The 16,181-nt window shown below is 41.2% G+C and overlaps 1 protein-coding gene across 1 annotated transcript; it reads left to right on the forward strand.

Moving 5' to 3' along the window:
• Nucleotides 1-5,883: 5,883 nt before the first annotated feature.
• LOC306977607 (ADP-ribosyl cyclase/cyclic ADP-ribose hydrolase 1-like) lies at nucleotides 5,884-15,660 on the forward strand. Its single transcript, XM_079576002.1, has 9 exons — nucleotides 5,884-5,984; nucleotides 6,082-6,205; nucleotides 8,609-8,735; nucleotides 8,834-8,969; nucleotides 11,285-11,367; nucleotides 11,459-11,532; nucleotides 11,607-11,699; nucleotides 11,775-11,861; nucleotides 15,552-15,660. Exons 1-9 carry the CDS (start codon nucleotides 5,966-5,968, stop codon nucleotides 15,628-15,630), a joined length of 822 nt encoding a protein of 273 aa, XP_079432128.1. The 5' UTR covers nucleotides 5,884-5,965; the 3' UTR covers nucleotides 15,631-15,660.
• The last annotated feature ends 521 nt before the right edge of the window (nucleotides 15,661-16,181 follow it).

The raw sequence follows: 16,181 nt of genomic DNA on the forward strand, positions 1-16,181 counted from the left end.
GCAAATGCTAAAAACTAGCTTGCACAGGTTTAGCCGGAGGCGCGGGTTATACGATAAATAACAACTGCGCGCTCAAGTGGTTCAAAACGACGACTGCAATGAGCACAATGATGTTCAAAATGTCAAAATGCAAAGATATTTAGCAGCGGGGGACGAATTCATCATAAAGTTGCCGCAGCAGTGAGCTCAAGCAGTGTAAAAAAACTACAAGTGCGCGGGGGTGTGACGTGCACTCTCATTGGTCAGCCAGCCGGGGTCACGTGATAAGACCGCCGTTTCCTGGTTGTTTCAATTTTATTTTTTTATTTTATTTTTTTATTTGTTTATTTATTTATCTATACCTTTATGTTCTTACCATCCAGTCACCCATTCGTTGATTTAAATATATAATTTTCTTTTACATGATATTAGGTTGTAAACGCAAACTTCATTATCGCCAGCAGATGGCAGCATTGAGTCCCCTAGTTCAGGCTGTTGCTGGACGCGCTCATAACGCTACTGGATGCGGAAGTTATTACTCGACCACAAGCCCCGTTTTGGCATGTATGGCTTTCAATTTTTAAACTGTACCGTGGCTGATCTGAAACAACACGTCATGCATGATCAGTTACACTTTTCCTCTGAGGAAATTCAAACTATATTAACGTTTAGGTCCTATTATTAAGCTTGATTTTGGGTTAACAACTTCTATGCACCCTTTTTTTTTCATAGTAAACTTAAATATTGTGTGTATCAAATTGTATTTCTCCTCATGCAATAGTTTATTTATTCATATTTTATTTTTTTTCACACATTTTTCTTATAGCACGTAGAGACAAAATGTTAAGTTTAAAGGCAATTTAGTCATTATCTCGCTCTGCCCTGACAAAAACCGAATTAGTCGAAACGTGTTGGTGTCCCTCCATATAATAAAGGATTTCCGCTTTTAGAAGTCGGTTGCGCCTCGGACCTCCTTTCTCCTCTCAAAAGAAAGTTTACCAAATCTAAACGCTTCTTGAACAGTGACAAAAACTAGACAAAGAAAGCAATGAAAAAAAATAAAGCGATGAAAAACTAAAGAGCTACAAAAGACCAGCAAAAAAGGGATGGCAACACGGAAACAAAAGTGAGGAAAAAGATCCATTTAGCTCAGTTGTGTAGCTTTCACATGAGGCGTCGCACTGGCCTTTAGGCTGTAAACTCTCCAGGCAAGGTTTTAGATTTGGGTAAAGCCGAAGTGGAGAAAATGCGCTCTGTGTAGGTGGGGGTAAGAGGTTAAAGCCACGCTACCACGAGAGCAACTCGTCTGCTTCCATACTTTTTTTGCAAAGGGCCAATCAAAAGAAAGCATTTGGAAGATCAACTCCCCCTGGTGTCTCTGGCCAGAAAACCACACTTGCAGCTTTCCTGCACCGGGTCAGAGGCCCCTGTCACCACCCTGGCCGTCCCGGAGGCACGATTCTATGCAACGCCCTGAGGCATTCACGTGACTAGGTAAAATATAGTTCAATGGGTGAAATGCGAACATTTGATGATATTAGTTAATTATATTTAAGGAGCCTTTCAGGTCGGGCAAATCGAAGCCCTAAAAGTGATATGCAAGAGTAAGTTTTTATTTTTATTTTATTTATATTATTTATATTATATATGTTTTTAGGTCAGTTTGCTCTCACCTGGAAACAAATAGATGTAATATTTTATTGTATTTATTTATTTATTTATTTGATAGGGACAATGCATATTAATGAACAGTTGCACATGAGCACTGTAAATATGCTAAATTATAGCAGGAATGCTAGTTTCCATCTGTAGTAGGCAGGCAGCAATTTATGGCAGCAACACTCCAATTTACAATAAGGAGTGTATATTCACTGATTCGCCGTTTCTCCTGGGGGAAATTGTAAGTTCAAACTGCATTTTTCACACATTGTGGTGAGCAGAGATAGGTCTATATCACAAAGCACCACAAGAGGACAGAGAAGGGAAAACAGAGCAGAAAGATGTGTGTTATGTTTGCATTTCACCGAGTCACTTGAACGCGTGAGCACATTCGCTGCTGATTCTAATGCTAGCAATGGAAAAAAGTATTCTTGTCGACATTTTGTTTTTGCCCAATATTGGCCACTAAATAAAGAAATATCAATTGAAATCACTGTAATGAACATTATAATTAAAAATAATGTTTAATACAATAAGTATGGTGTTTATGCCTACAGACCGGATGCCCATATATAGAACTTCTGGACAGATCGCGCCTCCGGGACGGCCAGGGCAGTGACAACCCCAATACACGCTAATGGAATCACTAAGAAGAAGCTAACAGGCTAACGGGCAAAGCTAACTGCGGGCTAACACCACTTAAACAGTATTTACAGCCAAGTTTGAGTGGCAAAAATGATCTCCATTGTGTAATGGGATGAACAATATCCCTCTGTCCCTTTGTCTTTTCTTTCAGAGTAGTATTTACTCTCACGGACAATTAATAAGTAAAAAAAATGCAACATGCTACGACACCTGCAGTTGTGCTTATGGCCTCTAGGGGCACGAGTGACTTAGTACTGCTTTAATTCATTTCATTTAATCCATGACACACTTTTAAAAACTTAACATGCATGTTTAAAATGCTTAAAATTCACATTGGCTTTTTATCAAAAGGATATTTTTCATAAAGCGATTCTATTGATTAGAGCTCGTTCACACCGGTTAATGACCAACTTTTTGACTGGAGAACAGAACAGAAATCAAGACTGGGCTCTAAAGTATTTGTTCTTGTGTACAAAGGTTGGTGACCCCTGCTTGAAATCAACATGCACGTTGTTTAAAATAGCCTTTAATCACCTCACAAGTTTGTCAGCAGATTGCATCTTTTCACAGGCATGCAGTCAACAGTGTATTTCCGAGGCTACGGAAATTTGCCATTGGTTCCACCTTATTAAAGACTTAAATGTAAGTCTCTATGCACGTCCGTCAATGCTAGGCTTTATTGGTCCTTGTGGGAAATGAATAAATGCAATAAATCGATACTTATCTTCAAGCATATAAAGCACTGCAATAAAATAAAAAGACAAATACAACAGATTTGTAAACATTAACAAACTAGATAAGTCACACAGTCATTAGGGTCAGTGTTTATGGAGCCCGTTTGCCTCAAAGAAGCCAGAAGTTGAACACTTTTAAATGAAACTGGACTGAGTCACCACCTGGGTCTGGGGGCTGCTTAACCTCTTAACTCCCGCCTGAACCGAGAGATCTTTTTCCTCACGTCATCAGATTTTTTTGCCATCATTTTTTTTGTTGGGTATTCTACTCATTTTTGTAACTTTTTTTTGGTTCATTTTTTGTCAATTTTTCATCACATTTTTGTAATTTTTTCATCAATTTTTTGTAATTTTCTCGTCAAATTTTTATCACATTTTTGGTGCATTTTTTTTGTCACATTTTGTCACATTTTTGTCATTTTTTCGTCACATTTTTGTCATTTTCTTGTGACAAAAATGTGACATTTTCATCATTGTTTTCGTCTCAGTTTTGTTGCTATTTTCACACCTTTTTACCAGAAGCTTTTGGACTGGGGTAAAGCCAAACTGGAGAAAATGTGCTCGGTTCAGGTGGGAGTTAAGGGGTTAAGGGCCTCTCTCACTGGAGAGAGAGGTTGTGCTTAGTGGTTTATTTGAGCAGTATTCCTTCATTCTTGATTTTAAAACCCCATCATTACATAGTCATGAAACCTGAAAAGGTGTAGACCGAAGTAAGAAAGCTTAAGTGCCTATATTCACATTAACATTCAAGCGAGGGCCAATACAAAGCACCTGTCTATCACTTGCACAGAGAACAGTCCTCTAAAGTTATTCACTGAGTATTTACATGACTGACGTATGTGTACTGCCGCAAGCATTCTCATAAAGTAATAGTACTGCAGCATCTCGTACTCCTAGTTTTAAATTTCATAAACACTCACTGAGTTAGTTTGTATCATCAAAACAAAACAAAAAGACCAAATCGATTTTTCACACCCAGGCACCTACACAGGTACCACCGAACAACGTCTTTGCAAATCAGACTCACTGAGACAGGCCTGTGAGGTTCAGCAACACTATGTGCTCCAAAAAAATGAGATCGGCTGACGACCTGGACATCCTGAATGACCTGGTTACCAATGGACTTCTTCTTCCCTGATGGCAGGGGCATATTCCAAGATGACAATGCCAGGACTCATCCTGGTTGTGCTGTGATTAACGCTAAAGGCGCTCCAACCAAATATTAGAGCGTGCAACTTTTTTTTTGTGTGGCAACTTTGTGTGAAAAGTAGCGCTGAGCATTTCTTAGTATCTCTGGATACCTCTTTGGTGGAGAACAGTGCCCATCCTTGTCCTGAGCAAACACTCTTATTAGAGTCATGTGGATCCACACCGCATGCAGCCGGACGCTGGGTCAATAGCATCTTGTGTCTGTAGAGAACATAAGCGGGGGAACTGCAGGACAGCGGTGGATCAGATGGAGACCACTAACTGAGCGACAGAGCGGTTCTAGTCTACATCAGACCACAGCTGCATTGTACATGCTCCATGTCTGACCTCAACATGCTTCTGGGACCTTAGACTCGTCCATATGGTAAGTAGAAGCTGAGGGATTTACAGTTTTGTTCTACAAGTCTAGGTAACTGTGGTTTGCAATATCCCTTTCCAAACTAAGACTGGAGAGATACAATGATTATTAACAATTCCCTCTACAACAATATACATTTACCTGTTTATTTGCCATTCATTAATTAGAATTCCTTCGACCTATAGCTTTGTTTCAGTCACATGCCTTTGTCCAGTTATGGGCACTATTTGGAGTTTGGACCTCTTTTCTAGGAATCTGTGGGACACTTTGGACTGTTTTGGGTTTCCCTTTAGGGTTCAGTTCAAATTTTTTATTCAGCCATGGCGTCATTACAGACATAATAATAACATCAACAGCATCAGCAAAGTATTCAGTATCCTTTTTTTTTCAAAAATCTGAGCTGGCTCTGAACAGACGGCTCAACGTTTTTGATTTGTTTTAGCCTATATCGAGGTACAATAATACTTTACATCTAAATGACTGTTTCAAATTTGTCAAACATTGGTTCTTATGTTTCGTTGCCTCCGTATTTTCCAAGTACATTTTTTTAGGCATTTTATTGAATTGAGTGATTGTGTTACATGATTTTTGAACAATGTCCAAAGAATTCCATAAACTGATCCCTTTTACAAGAAACCCCTTTTGTTTTTGTGAAGTGTGTGAATATGGTACCCAGAACTATCTGTGATTAACATACATTAGTTTTGGATATGTACTGGCACCAACTTATTTTTCACTCTCCACATAATTTGTAGTATTTTAAATTTTAAAGGGTCCTAACCTCAATGTCAGGAATCACAGGGCTAGGAAATTTTAAAAACCTTAAGATTTAGTTATGTTTTTCCATTAGAGCCCATATGCTAAACTTTATTTTCTTTTCTTTTTTAGAGAATTTCACTTTCTTCACGAGTGTTTCCTCTGTTTTTGCTTTGTGGTCCAGAGAGCTTTGATCATTGAAGAACTGAAATTGCAACCACTACAAGTACACTGTTGTCTTGCTGATGACTAGCAGCTTTTCTTCTTATCTTATTTAAACAAACAGCTTCACTGTATTTTTGTAAGCAGTTTCACATGCTCATAAATTAGGGCTGGATGACTCTTGAAAAGATGGTGCTAAGTGATTGTGTTGCCGTCTTTGAACTGCAAGTCGCAACACACTATAACGCAGGCAGCCGTGCATTACAGTAGTCATTATCTTAAACCCGTTTGCGTGAAAACATCCTGGCTGACATTTAAGACACATATTTCCTTGACATTTACGCTTTTGATAATAACCGTGACATTTCTGTTTCACCAAAGCCAAACCTGGCGTGCTGCAACCTGCTCCATTTGTATCGTCCAATGCCCGGCTGCGAAACTCACCGCGAATAGAAGGCAAGCCATGTCCCGCGTGCTAAAGCGTGAGTATTGTCGTCTGGTCCTGGGAAATTTTTCATATCTTTTCATGTGCCTCTCCCAGAATTTGATATGTGGTTCTTTGTGTGTCCCTTTTCAAAGATTTCATAATGCTCCTGCTCGGCTTTTGTCCATTGGGAGACCAGCTTGGGACTACCCCCAACATTAGAGACATTGTGGTGGGGCGATGTTACAATTACATGACGCTCGTTCACCCGGGCACAAGGTGAGAGGTGGGAGCGGTGATGAAAGGAATCTGAGTATCGCCATATATTTCATTATGATGAAGATGAGTTTCCAAAGATCACATTAAATATAAATCCAACACTGAGTAAAACATTGGCCGTCACATTTTATCAGGATCCTCTTTTGTTTAAACCAATTAGCCCCAAAACAGGTATTAATTATATCAACTCAAAGTCAAAAACATACACTTCGATACGATGCGTGCATCACCACAAAGACAATTTTCTACCCCAGCCCTAGAAGAAACAGTATTCAGTACTGGGTTGTCTTTAGCAGTAAGGAAGTTTCACTTCTCATCTTAAAGGCTCTGTACCTCATTTTTTACGTTTTTCGTCAGATTTTGACTAAAAGGTATTATGCCAAAATACTTTATTAGCCAGTATTTGACAAGTCCCAAGTAAGTGCTGTATTTGTCATTGTAGAAAACAAAATTGCGTTCAGATGTTGGGTTAGTCCTAGCCTGGCAAACGCCAGACTGAAATAACAAGTGAAATTTAGTCTGGGGACCATCAATTCATTTTCTCGTAGGAGAGGTGTGGTTTACGTTTATTGGGCGCTACAAATGTCTATCATGCGTCTGCACGTAGCCATAGCCAATCGAATCATCGTATCTGATGACGTATGACGTGTCGTACCCTCTGTAAACTTCCGAGCGAAACTATTTAGAACATGGTCTAAAGCTTGATCGTCGGTGTTGTGTCTGCTGCTGTCATGTTTGATCCATAAATAAACCTTTTTCTTTTATACGTAAAAAAACTACAAGCTTCCATATATCGAATAGCGCGTCATCATCTTGCCATCCCTCCTCGTTCTGTGATTGGTCCCAAATCCATTTGGGAAAATTTCAGCCATTGAAATGATTCGAGCGCACTCAGCAGTCTGCCGTTAGCCAGTCAAGGCTCGTCCTACCTCATATGGAAATGTGGGTTGACCATAGACAACTCAATCAACAGAATCACAATGTTATGCATGCATCTGTTCTTCTTTCCCCACAAATTTACCTTTTCAATATAATTTTTTTGGGAAAAACGATTTCCCCCTTAAAGTAAAAAGGGAATACAAGCTGCTTTATCATCAACAAGCAAACTTATATCAACAAGCTGGATATATCTTGATCACATTCACTCTGATCTGTTCTGATGTATTCTGGTTTCAAGAGTTCTGTTTGCCCTGACCTGATATCTCTCTACCAGTCACTTTTCTCTTTGACTCTACCAGTAAAGTTCATCAGTTGCCCACGATGCTTCTTAATGTGAGAGATGAAACGCTACAATGAAGGACAGTGTGAGAACCTCTGATGAAAAGCTCTGGCATTCTTGTTTGTGTATGTTATATGAAATTGTGCAAAATTTGGGGTCAGTAGCATAGTCAAAGTATGTTACGTCACAGTGAGATTGCATCTAGGAAAGTGGTTCAACAAGCAGAAGGGAATCGGTGTTTGAGAAACAAAATCAAACGGCATTTTAGGATTATGCAATTTCCCAGGATTTGAGATCCTGCGATTTCAAAGAAACAAATTAAATGGCCCGGTTTTGCCATCTCACAGCAAACTTGTGATTCTCATCCACGGCACCAATACAAAGAAATGGAAAGCCCTTCTCGGATGTAATAATTCAGATCAAACGTAGGACTCGGGTCAGTGTGCCGTTGTTTGAGTTTGACACAAATTAAATTACAACCAGGTGGGGCAGACTCAGACCAAAGACCGAGATGAGACAGATCGTTCTCTGGGTGGATAAAGGTTGGTGCTGTAGGATGAAGGACGGGAAAGCGAGTGTCGTAGTATAAAGAGTACATGAATGAAGGTGATTCGTTGAGAGTTAGCGTTCGCAGGCTGTGATTGGCGGTCAGCAAAAGGTAGGATAGTAGTAGGACTTGGAAAATACAACTGAAGCCTTATGATGAGCTCACAAAAAGTAGAAGCTTGACTGAGTTAGCATTTAGCTCAGAGGACACTTTTATACGCTAATTTGTATCGTAAGTAAAATCCCAAAAGGTCTGTGCATTCATGAAGGATTTCTAGTGAGGCTTTAACCTACATGTGGTGCTGTAAACTGGATTGTTCCTAATTTGCGATGTTTTGGTGGCTAATGCTAACGGCTATAGGAAAAATACATCAAGCAGGCTAACTCTGAAAAGCCTCCGGGACTAGCCTACTTGCTAACTGTCCGCATACGTTAGGATCGAGCACCGTTCCTCCGTTTTATTTCTATGGTTTAGATCGATATAACATTTTCTAACTAGCAAAGATAGCGGTCATGGAGAGGCATAAAACAAGATATCAACAGTTGAGGAAGCCTTTCAGAAGAGAGAATAGATTCAGTACTGATGACAACTGACTTGAAAACTTTCTCTGCAAGGCTTTAAATTGTCATCCTCACAGGTACGACTGCGAAGACATCTGGACGCACTTTGAGGACACCGTTTTACGCCAACCGTCGTGCAACGTCGCAGTGGAGGACTACCGTCAGATGTTCCGCTCCATGACACAAGCCCCGCCTTGTCACACGGTAAACCCCGCCCCTTGTCATCTGTTTACTGCTGTGTACGCGTGGTAGTAACTACTTGTCTGGAGGGTCTGTAACTTTCCATGCTCTCTTGTGCTCAGTCTCTCTTCTGGAGTAAAACCAGGCCATTGATGCACAGCTACGCCGCAGTCATGAAGCACTTGTGGACTCTTGAGGACACGCTGGCGGGATACATGTTCAATGACCTCGTCTGGTGCAGGCAACAGGAGGACGCTGGTAACTTGTGCATCTGTGAAACGTAGCACACCGCGAGAAAACAAAACAAAGACAACGGAAACGGGATAAATGGCTATAATTCGGAATAATGCTTCTCGGGCCAGGTGGGGCCGTTGTGGGTGAAGTTTGCAAACATTGTGTCCTCAATCAACCTTAAACATACAAAATTAAAAATTAATTGAGGTACTTCTGACCAATTCTAGCTCAAAATCAGGAGATGGTTCCCAAGGCATTACGTTCCTGACATTCACTGCAGTTACATGAGGCAGGGGTAATCTCCAGCCATGGTAACTGGAGAGATAGGGGTGTGTGATTCGACTTTTCCCTGAGCCGATAATGACCTGCCGGGGCAGATTGTAGTCAGACTAGAGCAGCATGTAACAGCGGAATCAAAACATTGAATTAGCTCAAAGTTTCTGCGCATGCTGTCCCTGCCCCAGAAGCCAAATATCAGGCTGCTGAAAGGAACATCAGGACAACACTGCGTTAGCTACCTCGAAGAGGCCGTGATCTGTGCAATATTTGTTCAATGTGGGCGACTGGAGAGCTAATTTAAAGGCACTATAAGGAGTTTAAAAATGTTAAAATTAAGTATTTTCCTCCACCTACATGTTCCAGCCATGTCCTAATGTGTAGAATGAGCTCAGACCTGTTCACCACAACTGCCTCTAAAATCCTGTACGGTCACTCAAAAATGTGTCACTTCGGCCCGAATTGCCGTCATGCACGAGCTTAATATAGAAGGTGCAGTTACACATATGGCCTGAGGTGGCAGTAGTGAGTATAAAAGGGCGAACTTGCTTCCAGCCCCTTTAAGATCAGTGCAGAGAATGTGTCTGGGGGCATTAGACAGACAGAAGATTACATCAGCTAACATTAGCCCAAGCTACAGCTAACATTAGCTCCAATAGATCATAAATGATAAGCAACAATAAAACCTACGACATATAAACATAGCTGGGTGGTAATGGAATACATGTATTTAAAATACATATTAGAATACTCAAATTTCAAATTAGAATACTCAAATTTCAGCTTCATCCAACAATGCACATGAGCGCCGTATATGTCATGTTTAGTTTAGTTTAGTTTATTTGAGCAACAGATCCATACAGGTATAGTATACATATAACATACAGAATTTTTCACAATATAAGAGGTATTAGTGCTGCACAAAGATAGTAGGAAGAAGTTAGTTATAACTTATAAGGCCCTACCCCTCCTTTTAGACTTAGACAACTTAAACTACTGCTCACGGCACAATCATTTTTAATATATATTTAGGCTTTAACCATGAGATCTATGCGGCAATTCCAGTCTGAGGAATCACCTTAGTAGCGAATTAAATCAACAAACGGCTCCTCTTAGCAAATCGAAAACAGTAAAGTCATTAGTTCATAACATTCTTGTGTGTGCACTTGCATAAGGTTGAAGGTGCACATTCTGGACATCACATAATAAATCCGGGTTCATAACGTTCATAATGTGATCTGCCTCACCCCGGTGTGCATTTGCAAAGTGTGTTTCTGTGTTTCTATTAACCATACCATACCATACCAACTTTATTTATAAAGCACTTTAAAAACTGTACAGTTGGCCAAAGTGCCGCACACAGAAACAGATACAAATATTTACAGTAAAAAATATGAGGTAAAAAGTACAACAACAGCAGGCAACATCAATTTGCGTTAAACGCCAGAGAAAAAAGGTGCATTTTTAGGAGAGATTTAAAAACAGGAAGGGACTGGGCCTGTCTGATCTCTAATGGCAGCTGGTTCCACAGCCGCGGGCCAGCAACAGAGAAGGCCCGATCTCCCCGAAGTTTTAAGTGGTGAATAAGTTCATAACAGACATAGGCTACACGATTTTAATCTTACCCTACATATATACATACATATATAATGCAAATCAACGTATTCTCAGTATTCAGAATACTATGAAAAAACTCAAAACATTCTCCCCAACACTGCTCAACAACAAAGAGCCATGGCCTGGTGTAGCCTATAGCGTCATATCATGCAGCCCACTGACCGGAGACCCTGGCATGTGAGTAAAGACCCAGAGGACATCGCAGTGCAGTCTGAACATTAGTTTGTTTGCTTTTTGCCCAAAATTGTGTTGCCCTAGAATGCACATGACAATTTTTCTTATATATTCATTCAAAAGACCATTTCATATAAAACAATATGAGTTTTATGTTCTACAAATAGCAAACACAATATCGTAATCTGCACATTGCTATACTGATGTGAGACAATACTTTGCATACTCCAGTCTCTAGTGTTTGTAACTCACAGCTGTATCTTTGGGCCCAGGTTTTGACTTCAGCGCATGTCCGGAGTGGTCGGCCTGTACAAACCATCCGGTCTACTCCCTTTGGAGACAGGCTTCACAGAACGTAAGACACATCCCCAGCTGTGTCATGGCTCGACACCACAAAAGTCTCTCTATGCCGGCGCCTTGTCTGATCTAACTAATGCTTTCTTAAGTTCGCAGAAATGGCTTGCGGCAACGTCACGGTCCTGCTGAACGGCTCCATCAGTGACGCCTTCAACCGGAGGAGGTAACCCGACAAAACCAAGGTGATAATGTGCATCTCAAATCGAGCGTGTCTTCCAAATCCTTCTCATTTCACAGTATGTTTGGAAGCGTCGAGTTGGACAGCCTTGATCCACAAAGGGTGCATTATGTCAATCTTCATGTGGTGGCCAGCCTTGGGGGACCACAGATGTGAGTAGGAATTCGGAAACGTTGCCGAAATAGTGTTAGGAATATAAAAGTGACTGTCTTCTCGTGTGTCTGCAGAGAGGCGTGTGGCCAAGGATCCGTGATGGACCTGACCCGCACACTGCAGACCAGGGGTTTCCGCTGGACATGCACGGATAATGACCAGTACAGAGTTTGATTTCTCTTCAAAACAGTGGAATGGGAACACGGATACTTGAAAGTCCATTAGTGGATAGGTTTAGATTTGGTTTAGTCCACATTAAAGTCCAGGTTAAAGATGCATCATGCAATATTAACTTTTTATATGGGGGTCAACAGTGGTCTTTATAATAACATAAAATAATTTATATGAGGAAAACAGTGTTAATTTTGACAACATATTTGAATTTTTAGTTTCAGTTTTAGTCTTTTGACAATTTCAGTCAAGATTTAGTCAAATAATTCTCTTCAATTTGAGTCTACTTTGGGTCGACTAAAGTTGCATGTAAATATTGTCAGCTAAATCTAAGATTAATTTAGTCGACTTTGCATTTAAAATATGAATCATATTTAATCGTGGTCCTCAGCTTTATCCCTTTAATACTTTGCTCAGCCGTTTGGTAGAGCCCACTTTATCGAATCATGTGTTGTTTCTAATTCTGCCTATCACTAGCTTTCGGTTCAAGTTTGTAATACTCAAAATATCCAGTTTGGACTAGCATAGGTTGGGGTTGGGCTAGTTAGGGCTGATTTATGCTGGTTTAGAGCGGGTTTCAGCCTGTTTCGACCTAGTTTGGACCGGTTAAGAGCAGTTTTGGACTGGTTTGGACTGGTTTAGAGCAGTTTAAGACTGGTTTGGACCAGTTTGAACTGGTTTGGACCAGTTTAGAGCAGTTTTGGACTGGTTTAGCCCTGGTTTGGACCAGTTTAGGCCAGGTTTGGACTGGTTTGGACCGGTTTAGAGCAGTTTTAGACTGGTTTGGACCAGTTTAGACCTGGTTTGGACCAGAAGGAGACTAGGTTTGGACTGGTTTAAACCAGGTTTGGACCAGTTTAGGCCAGGTTTGGACTGATTTAGACCAGGTTTGGACTGGTTTAGACCAGGTTTGGACCAGTTTAGGCCAGGTTTGGACTGGTTTGGACCGGTTTAGAGCAGTTTTAGACTGGTTTGGACCAGTTTAGACTTGGTTTGGACCAGAACGAGACGAGGTTTGGACTGGTTTAAACCAGGTTTGGACCAGTTTAGGCCAGGTTTGGACTGGTTTGGACCAGCTTAGGCCAGGTTTGGACCGGTTTAGGCCAGGTTTGGACTGGTTTAGACCAGGTTTGGACTGGTTTATGCTGGTTTTGACAGGTTTAGAGCTATTTTTCACTGGTTTAGAGGAGGTTTTGATTGGTTTCGACAAGGTTTAGAGCAGGTGTGGTTTGGACTGGTGTGTGCTGGTTTAGATCAGGTTTGGACTGGTTTAAGGCAGGTAACTCAGAGGTCTATCAAAAAAATAAGTTTGATGAAGGGCTAAGACCCCGAAACGTCACTCTGCCGGTGTGAACAATAAAACCTGGTGAGCATTTACAGTTGTGTGGATCTCCTTTCCACTTTTCCACTATCAAAAATATAAATAAACATAAACTAATTACATTGATGTTTGTCCTCCAAATGCTTAGAAAATACCAAAAAAAGGGTGTAGGGAGTAACAATAAAGGGTTATGGAGCTTCTCCCACAAGAACACAGCACAGACCTGTTCCTTTGACAGCAGCTTTAAAGGGGGCCTATTATGCAAAATCGACTTTTTCAAGCTTTACATCATGTTATTAAGTCATTCCCTCATTAAAACCATGCCTGAAGTGTTGCCTGGGCACATTCACGTATTTTCGAGTAATCTGTAGAAACTCTGATGGCAGCCATTTTAGGGATAAAACGCCTGATTCCTTCAGGAAACGCCCTCGACCTCCAGGATACGCCTCCGACCTTTCGTCACCAGCCGAGTAACCAACCACTGCCCCTCAGCAGAACCCCCTCCCCGCAGTGTCTAGCCCTAAGATGTAAACAGAGTCATCATGGAGGATTAGCTTCATGTGTTGTGAACCGGAGCCACAGCAGACTTTTACAAAGACACACGTCAGTGTTTCTGTTACCGAAACACCCAGGATTAAAACCGGTGACAAGAACGCTTATTTCAGTGTCTGGTTCTGCGCTGGGCCTTGATGATGCACAGAGCCTCCGGAGAAAGCTAATGCTAAGCTAAACCTCGAGTCATCGCGTGAAAACGAAAAATATGCACAAATAAAGTCAATAAAACCACCACACACATAAAGAACCGTTTAACAATGATCACACACGGAGCCAGGCTTGTTGATTTGGAAGTTTATTGCTCACATTTAATCTACAATGGGTCATAGCCGAGTGGTTTTCTCCCGGAGCTAACAAGCTAGCCGCGACAAGCTAACGGGAAAATTCACTGAATACAAGCATATTATGCATTGAAAACGTCACTAAAACAGGCAACTGCTTGAAGCAGCCTTTATGATGATCACACACTGAGCCGGGCTTGTTGATTTCGTAGTTTATTGCTCACATTTCATCTACAGTGAGTCGTAGCCGAGTGGTTTTCTCCCGGAGCTAAGGCACTATTAGCCGCGACAAGCTAACAACCTTCACCTTCACAACATTCATTGAAAACAGGCAGCATATTATGCACAAATAACGTCTATAAAGCCGGCAACTACTCGAAGCAGCCTTTACGATGATCACACAATGAGCCTGGCTTTACACATTTGTGGTTTATTACAGACTTTTCATCAACAATGAGCTGTAGTCGATTATAACAAGCTAATGGGTAACCTCGAAAAACCACTGTCCACCTGCACAGATAATGTCCGTCTTTGAATCGTATGGGCTCCTGCAGATCCTGGTGTCGTCCATGGGGGTATAGTTAGAGATCCATAGGGCATGGCAGATGCAAAGAGATAGCCTCCAAACAGCAGTTATTTTTCAGGCAAGAGCCCCTTCCAAGCGTCCGGTGTGGAAGGTTTGTCTCCAAATAATATCCTGTGTGGCCATTGTTCACAAAGTGATAAACAGTAGCTCCTTTCCAACAATAAAAATTAAAATGCACCGATCGTAGTTTCAATACTGTTGAGACGAGCGCAGTGTTGTTGTTATGCCACAGACAGCGTGTGGAGGGGGCGTGTCGGAAAGGGTCAGAGGTTCTTAAAGAGACAAAGGCCTATTTCAAGTCATTTGCTAACGCCATTTTGAAAGAGCAATTTTATACAAGGCAGTTATTCTAATTTACTGCATTGACAGACCAACAGAAGGTTTCGTCATCATTGTAGTGTGCTATAGACTGGTGCTATGTGGCTGAAAAAAGCATAATACCCCCTCTTTAAAGACTTTTTCAAACTATCATTGGACGTTTCGATGATTAAGTTTGCATCTTGTATGTTGGCTGGAGCGCCCTCTGCAGACAGCAGTGGAAATAATACGTCTTCAGGCGGACAATATAAGCTTTCATCCAATCAATGCCACCGTCAGGAACGGCGTTTGAAGACAGACCTGCTCAGGACAGGTTAGATGATGGTTTATGGACTCTAAGAAAAACCTAGGTTGCCGTTTGGCCCAGACCAAGTCGAGTTTTAGTCCCAGCTTTAGTCCCAGCTCTGTTCTAAAAGAATGATATTGACCACATTTTGTCCCAGTTCCAATAAGTAGACGTGTTCAGCCAGTGAAGTTCATCAAGCAGCAATTTTCTGAGATCAATGTTTGTGTGATGATTAAATAGCAGATGTAAATCATTAAATAAGGGGTTCCCACGACACTAAATATTTCCAATTTTTAGGCTCAAAGTAAGACTGCTGTTTTTCTTTCCCCACAGGATGCTCATGGCGCTTCAGTGCATCCAGAGCCGCTCTTCCTGCAGTCCGACAAACCTGAAGAGCATGCTGTTCAATTAAGAGTTATATAGTAATGTTAACAATTTGTACCGCCTGTGTTGAAAAGCTATTCAAACCCACACAATCCCACAGGTAAGGCGGGGTAAGTGCCTTGCCCATGAACACAATGACAGTACGCAGCGGTCAAAGCTGGGATTTGTACCGTTAAACTTTGGAACTCGTGTCGTCCCATACTGTGTGTTTTTACTACTTTACATTTTTGAGATTTTGTGAATAAAAACAATAACCATCCCCCTGAGAACTTTCAAGCAAGTGTTTTAGTCAATTCACCCCTAACAGTGTATGGATATTCTGATGCCGGAGTCAGTATCAAAAGTACTGATCGATTACTCATCTTAAAGGCACACTGCGCAACATTCTGGACTATGCTGTTGTCGGCAAAACAAAACATGCTCCTAATGACCAGCTCAACACAGAAAATGCTGTTACTGCAGTGGGTGATCAAAGAATGGATTTAGATGAGACACTAACCTGTTTAAATCTCAAATTCTGCATCTCCATGGTGACGAGCTGGAGACGTACCCACTCCCGGTAAAGTTTACAGTCACATC

Source organism: Gobius niger (assembly GCF_951799975.1).
Source record: "Gobius niger genome assembly, chromosome: 18".
In the NCBI taxonomy this organism is placed as follows: Eukaryota; Metazoa; Chordata; class Actinopteri; order Gobiiformes; family Gobiidae; genus Gobius; species Gobius niger.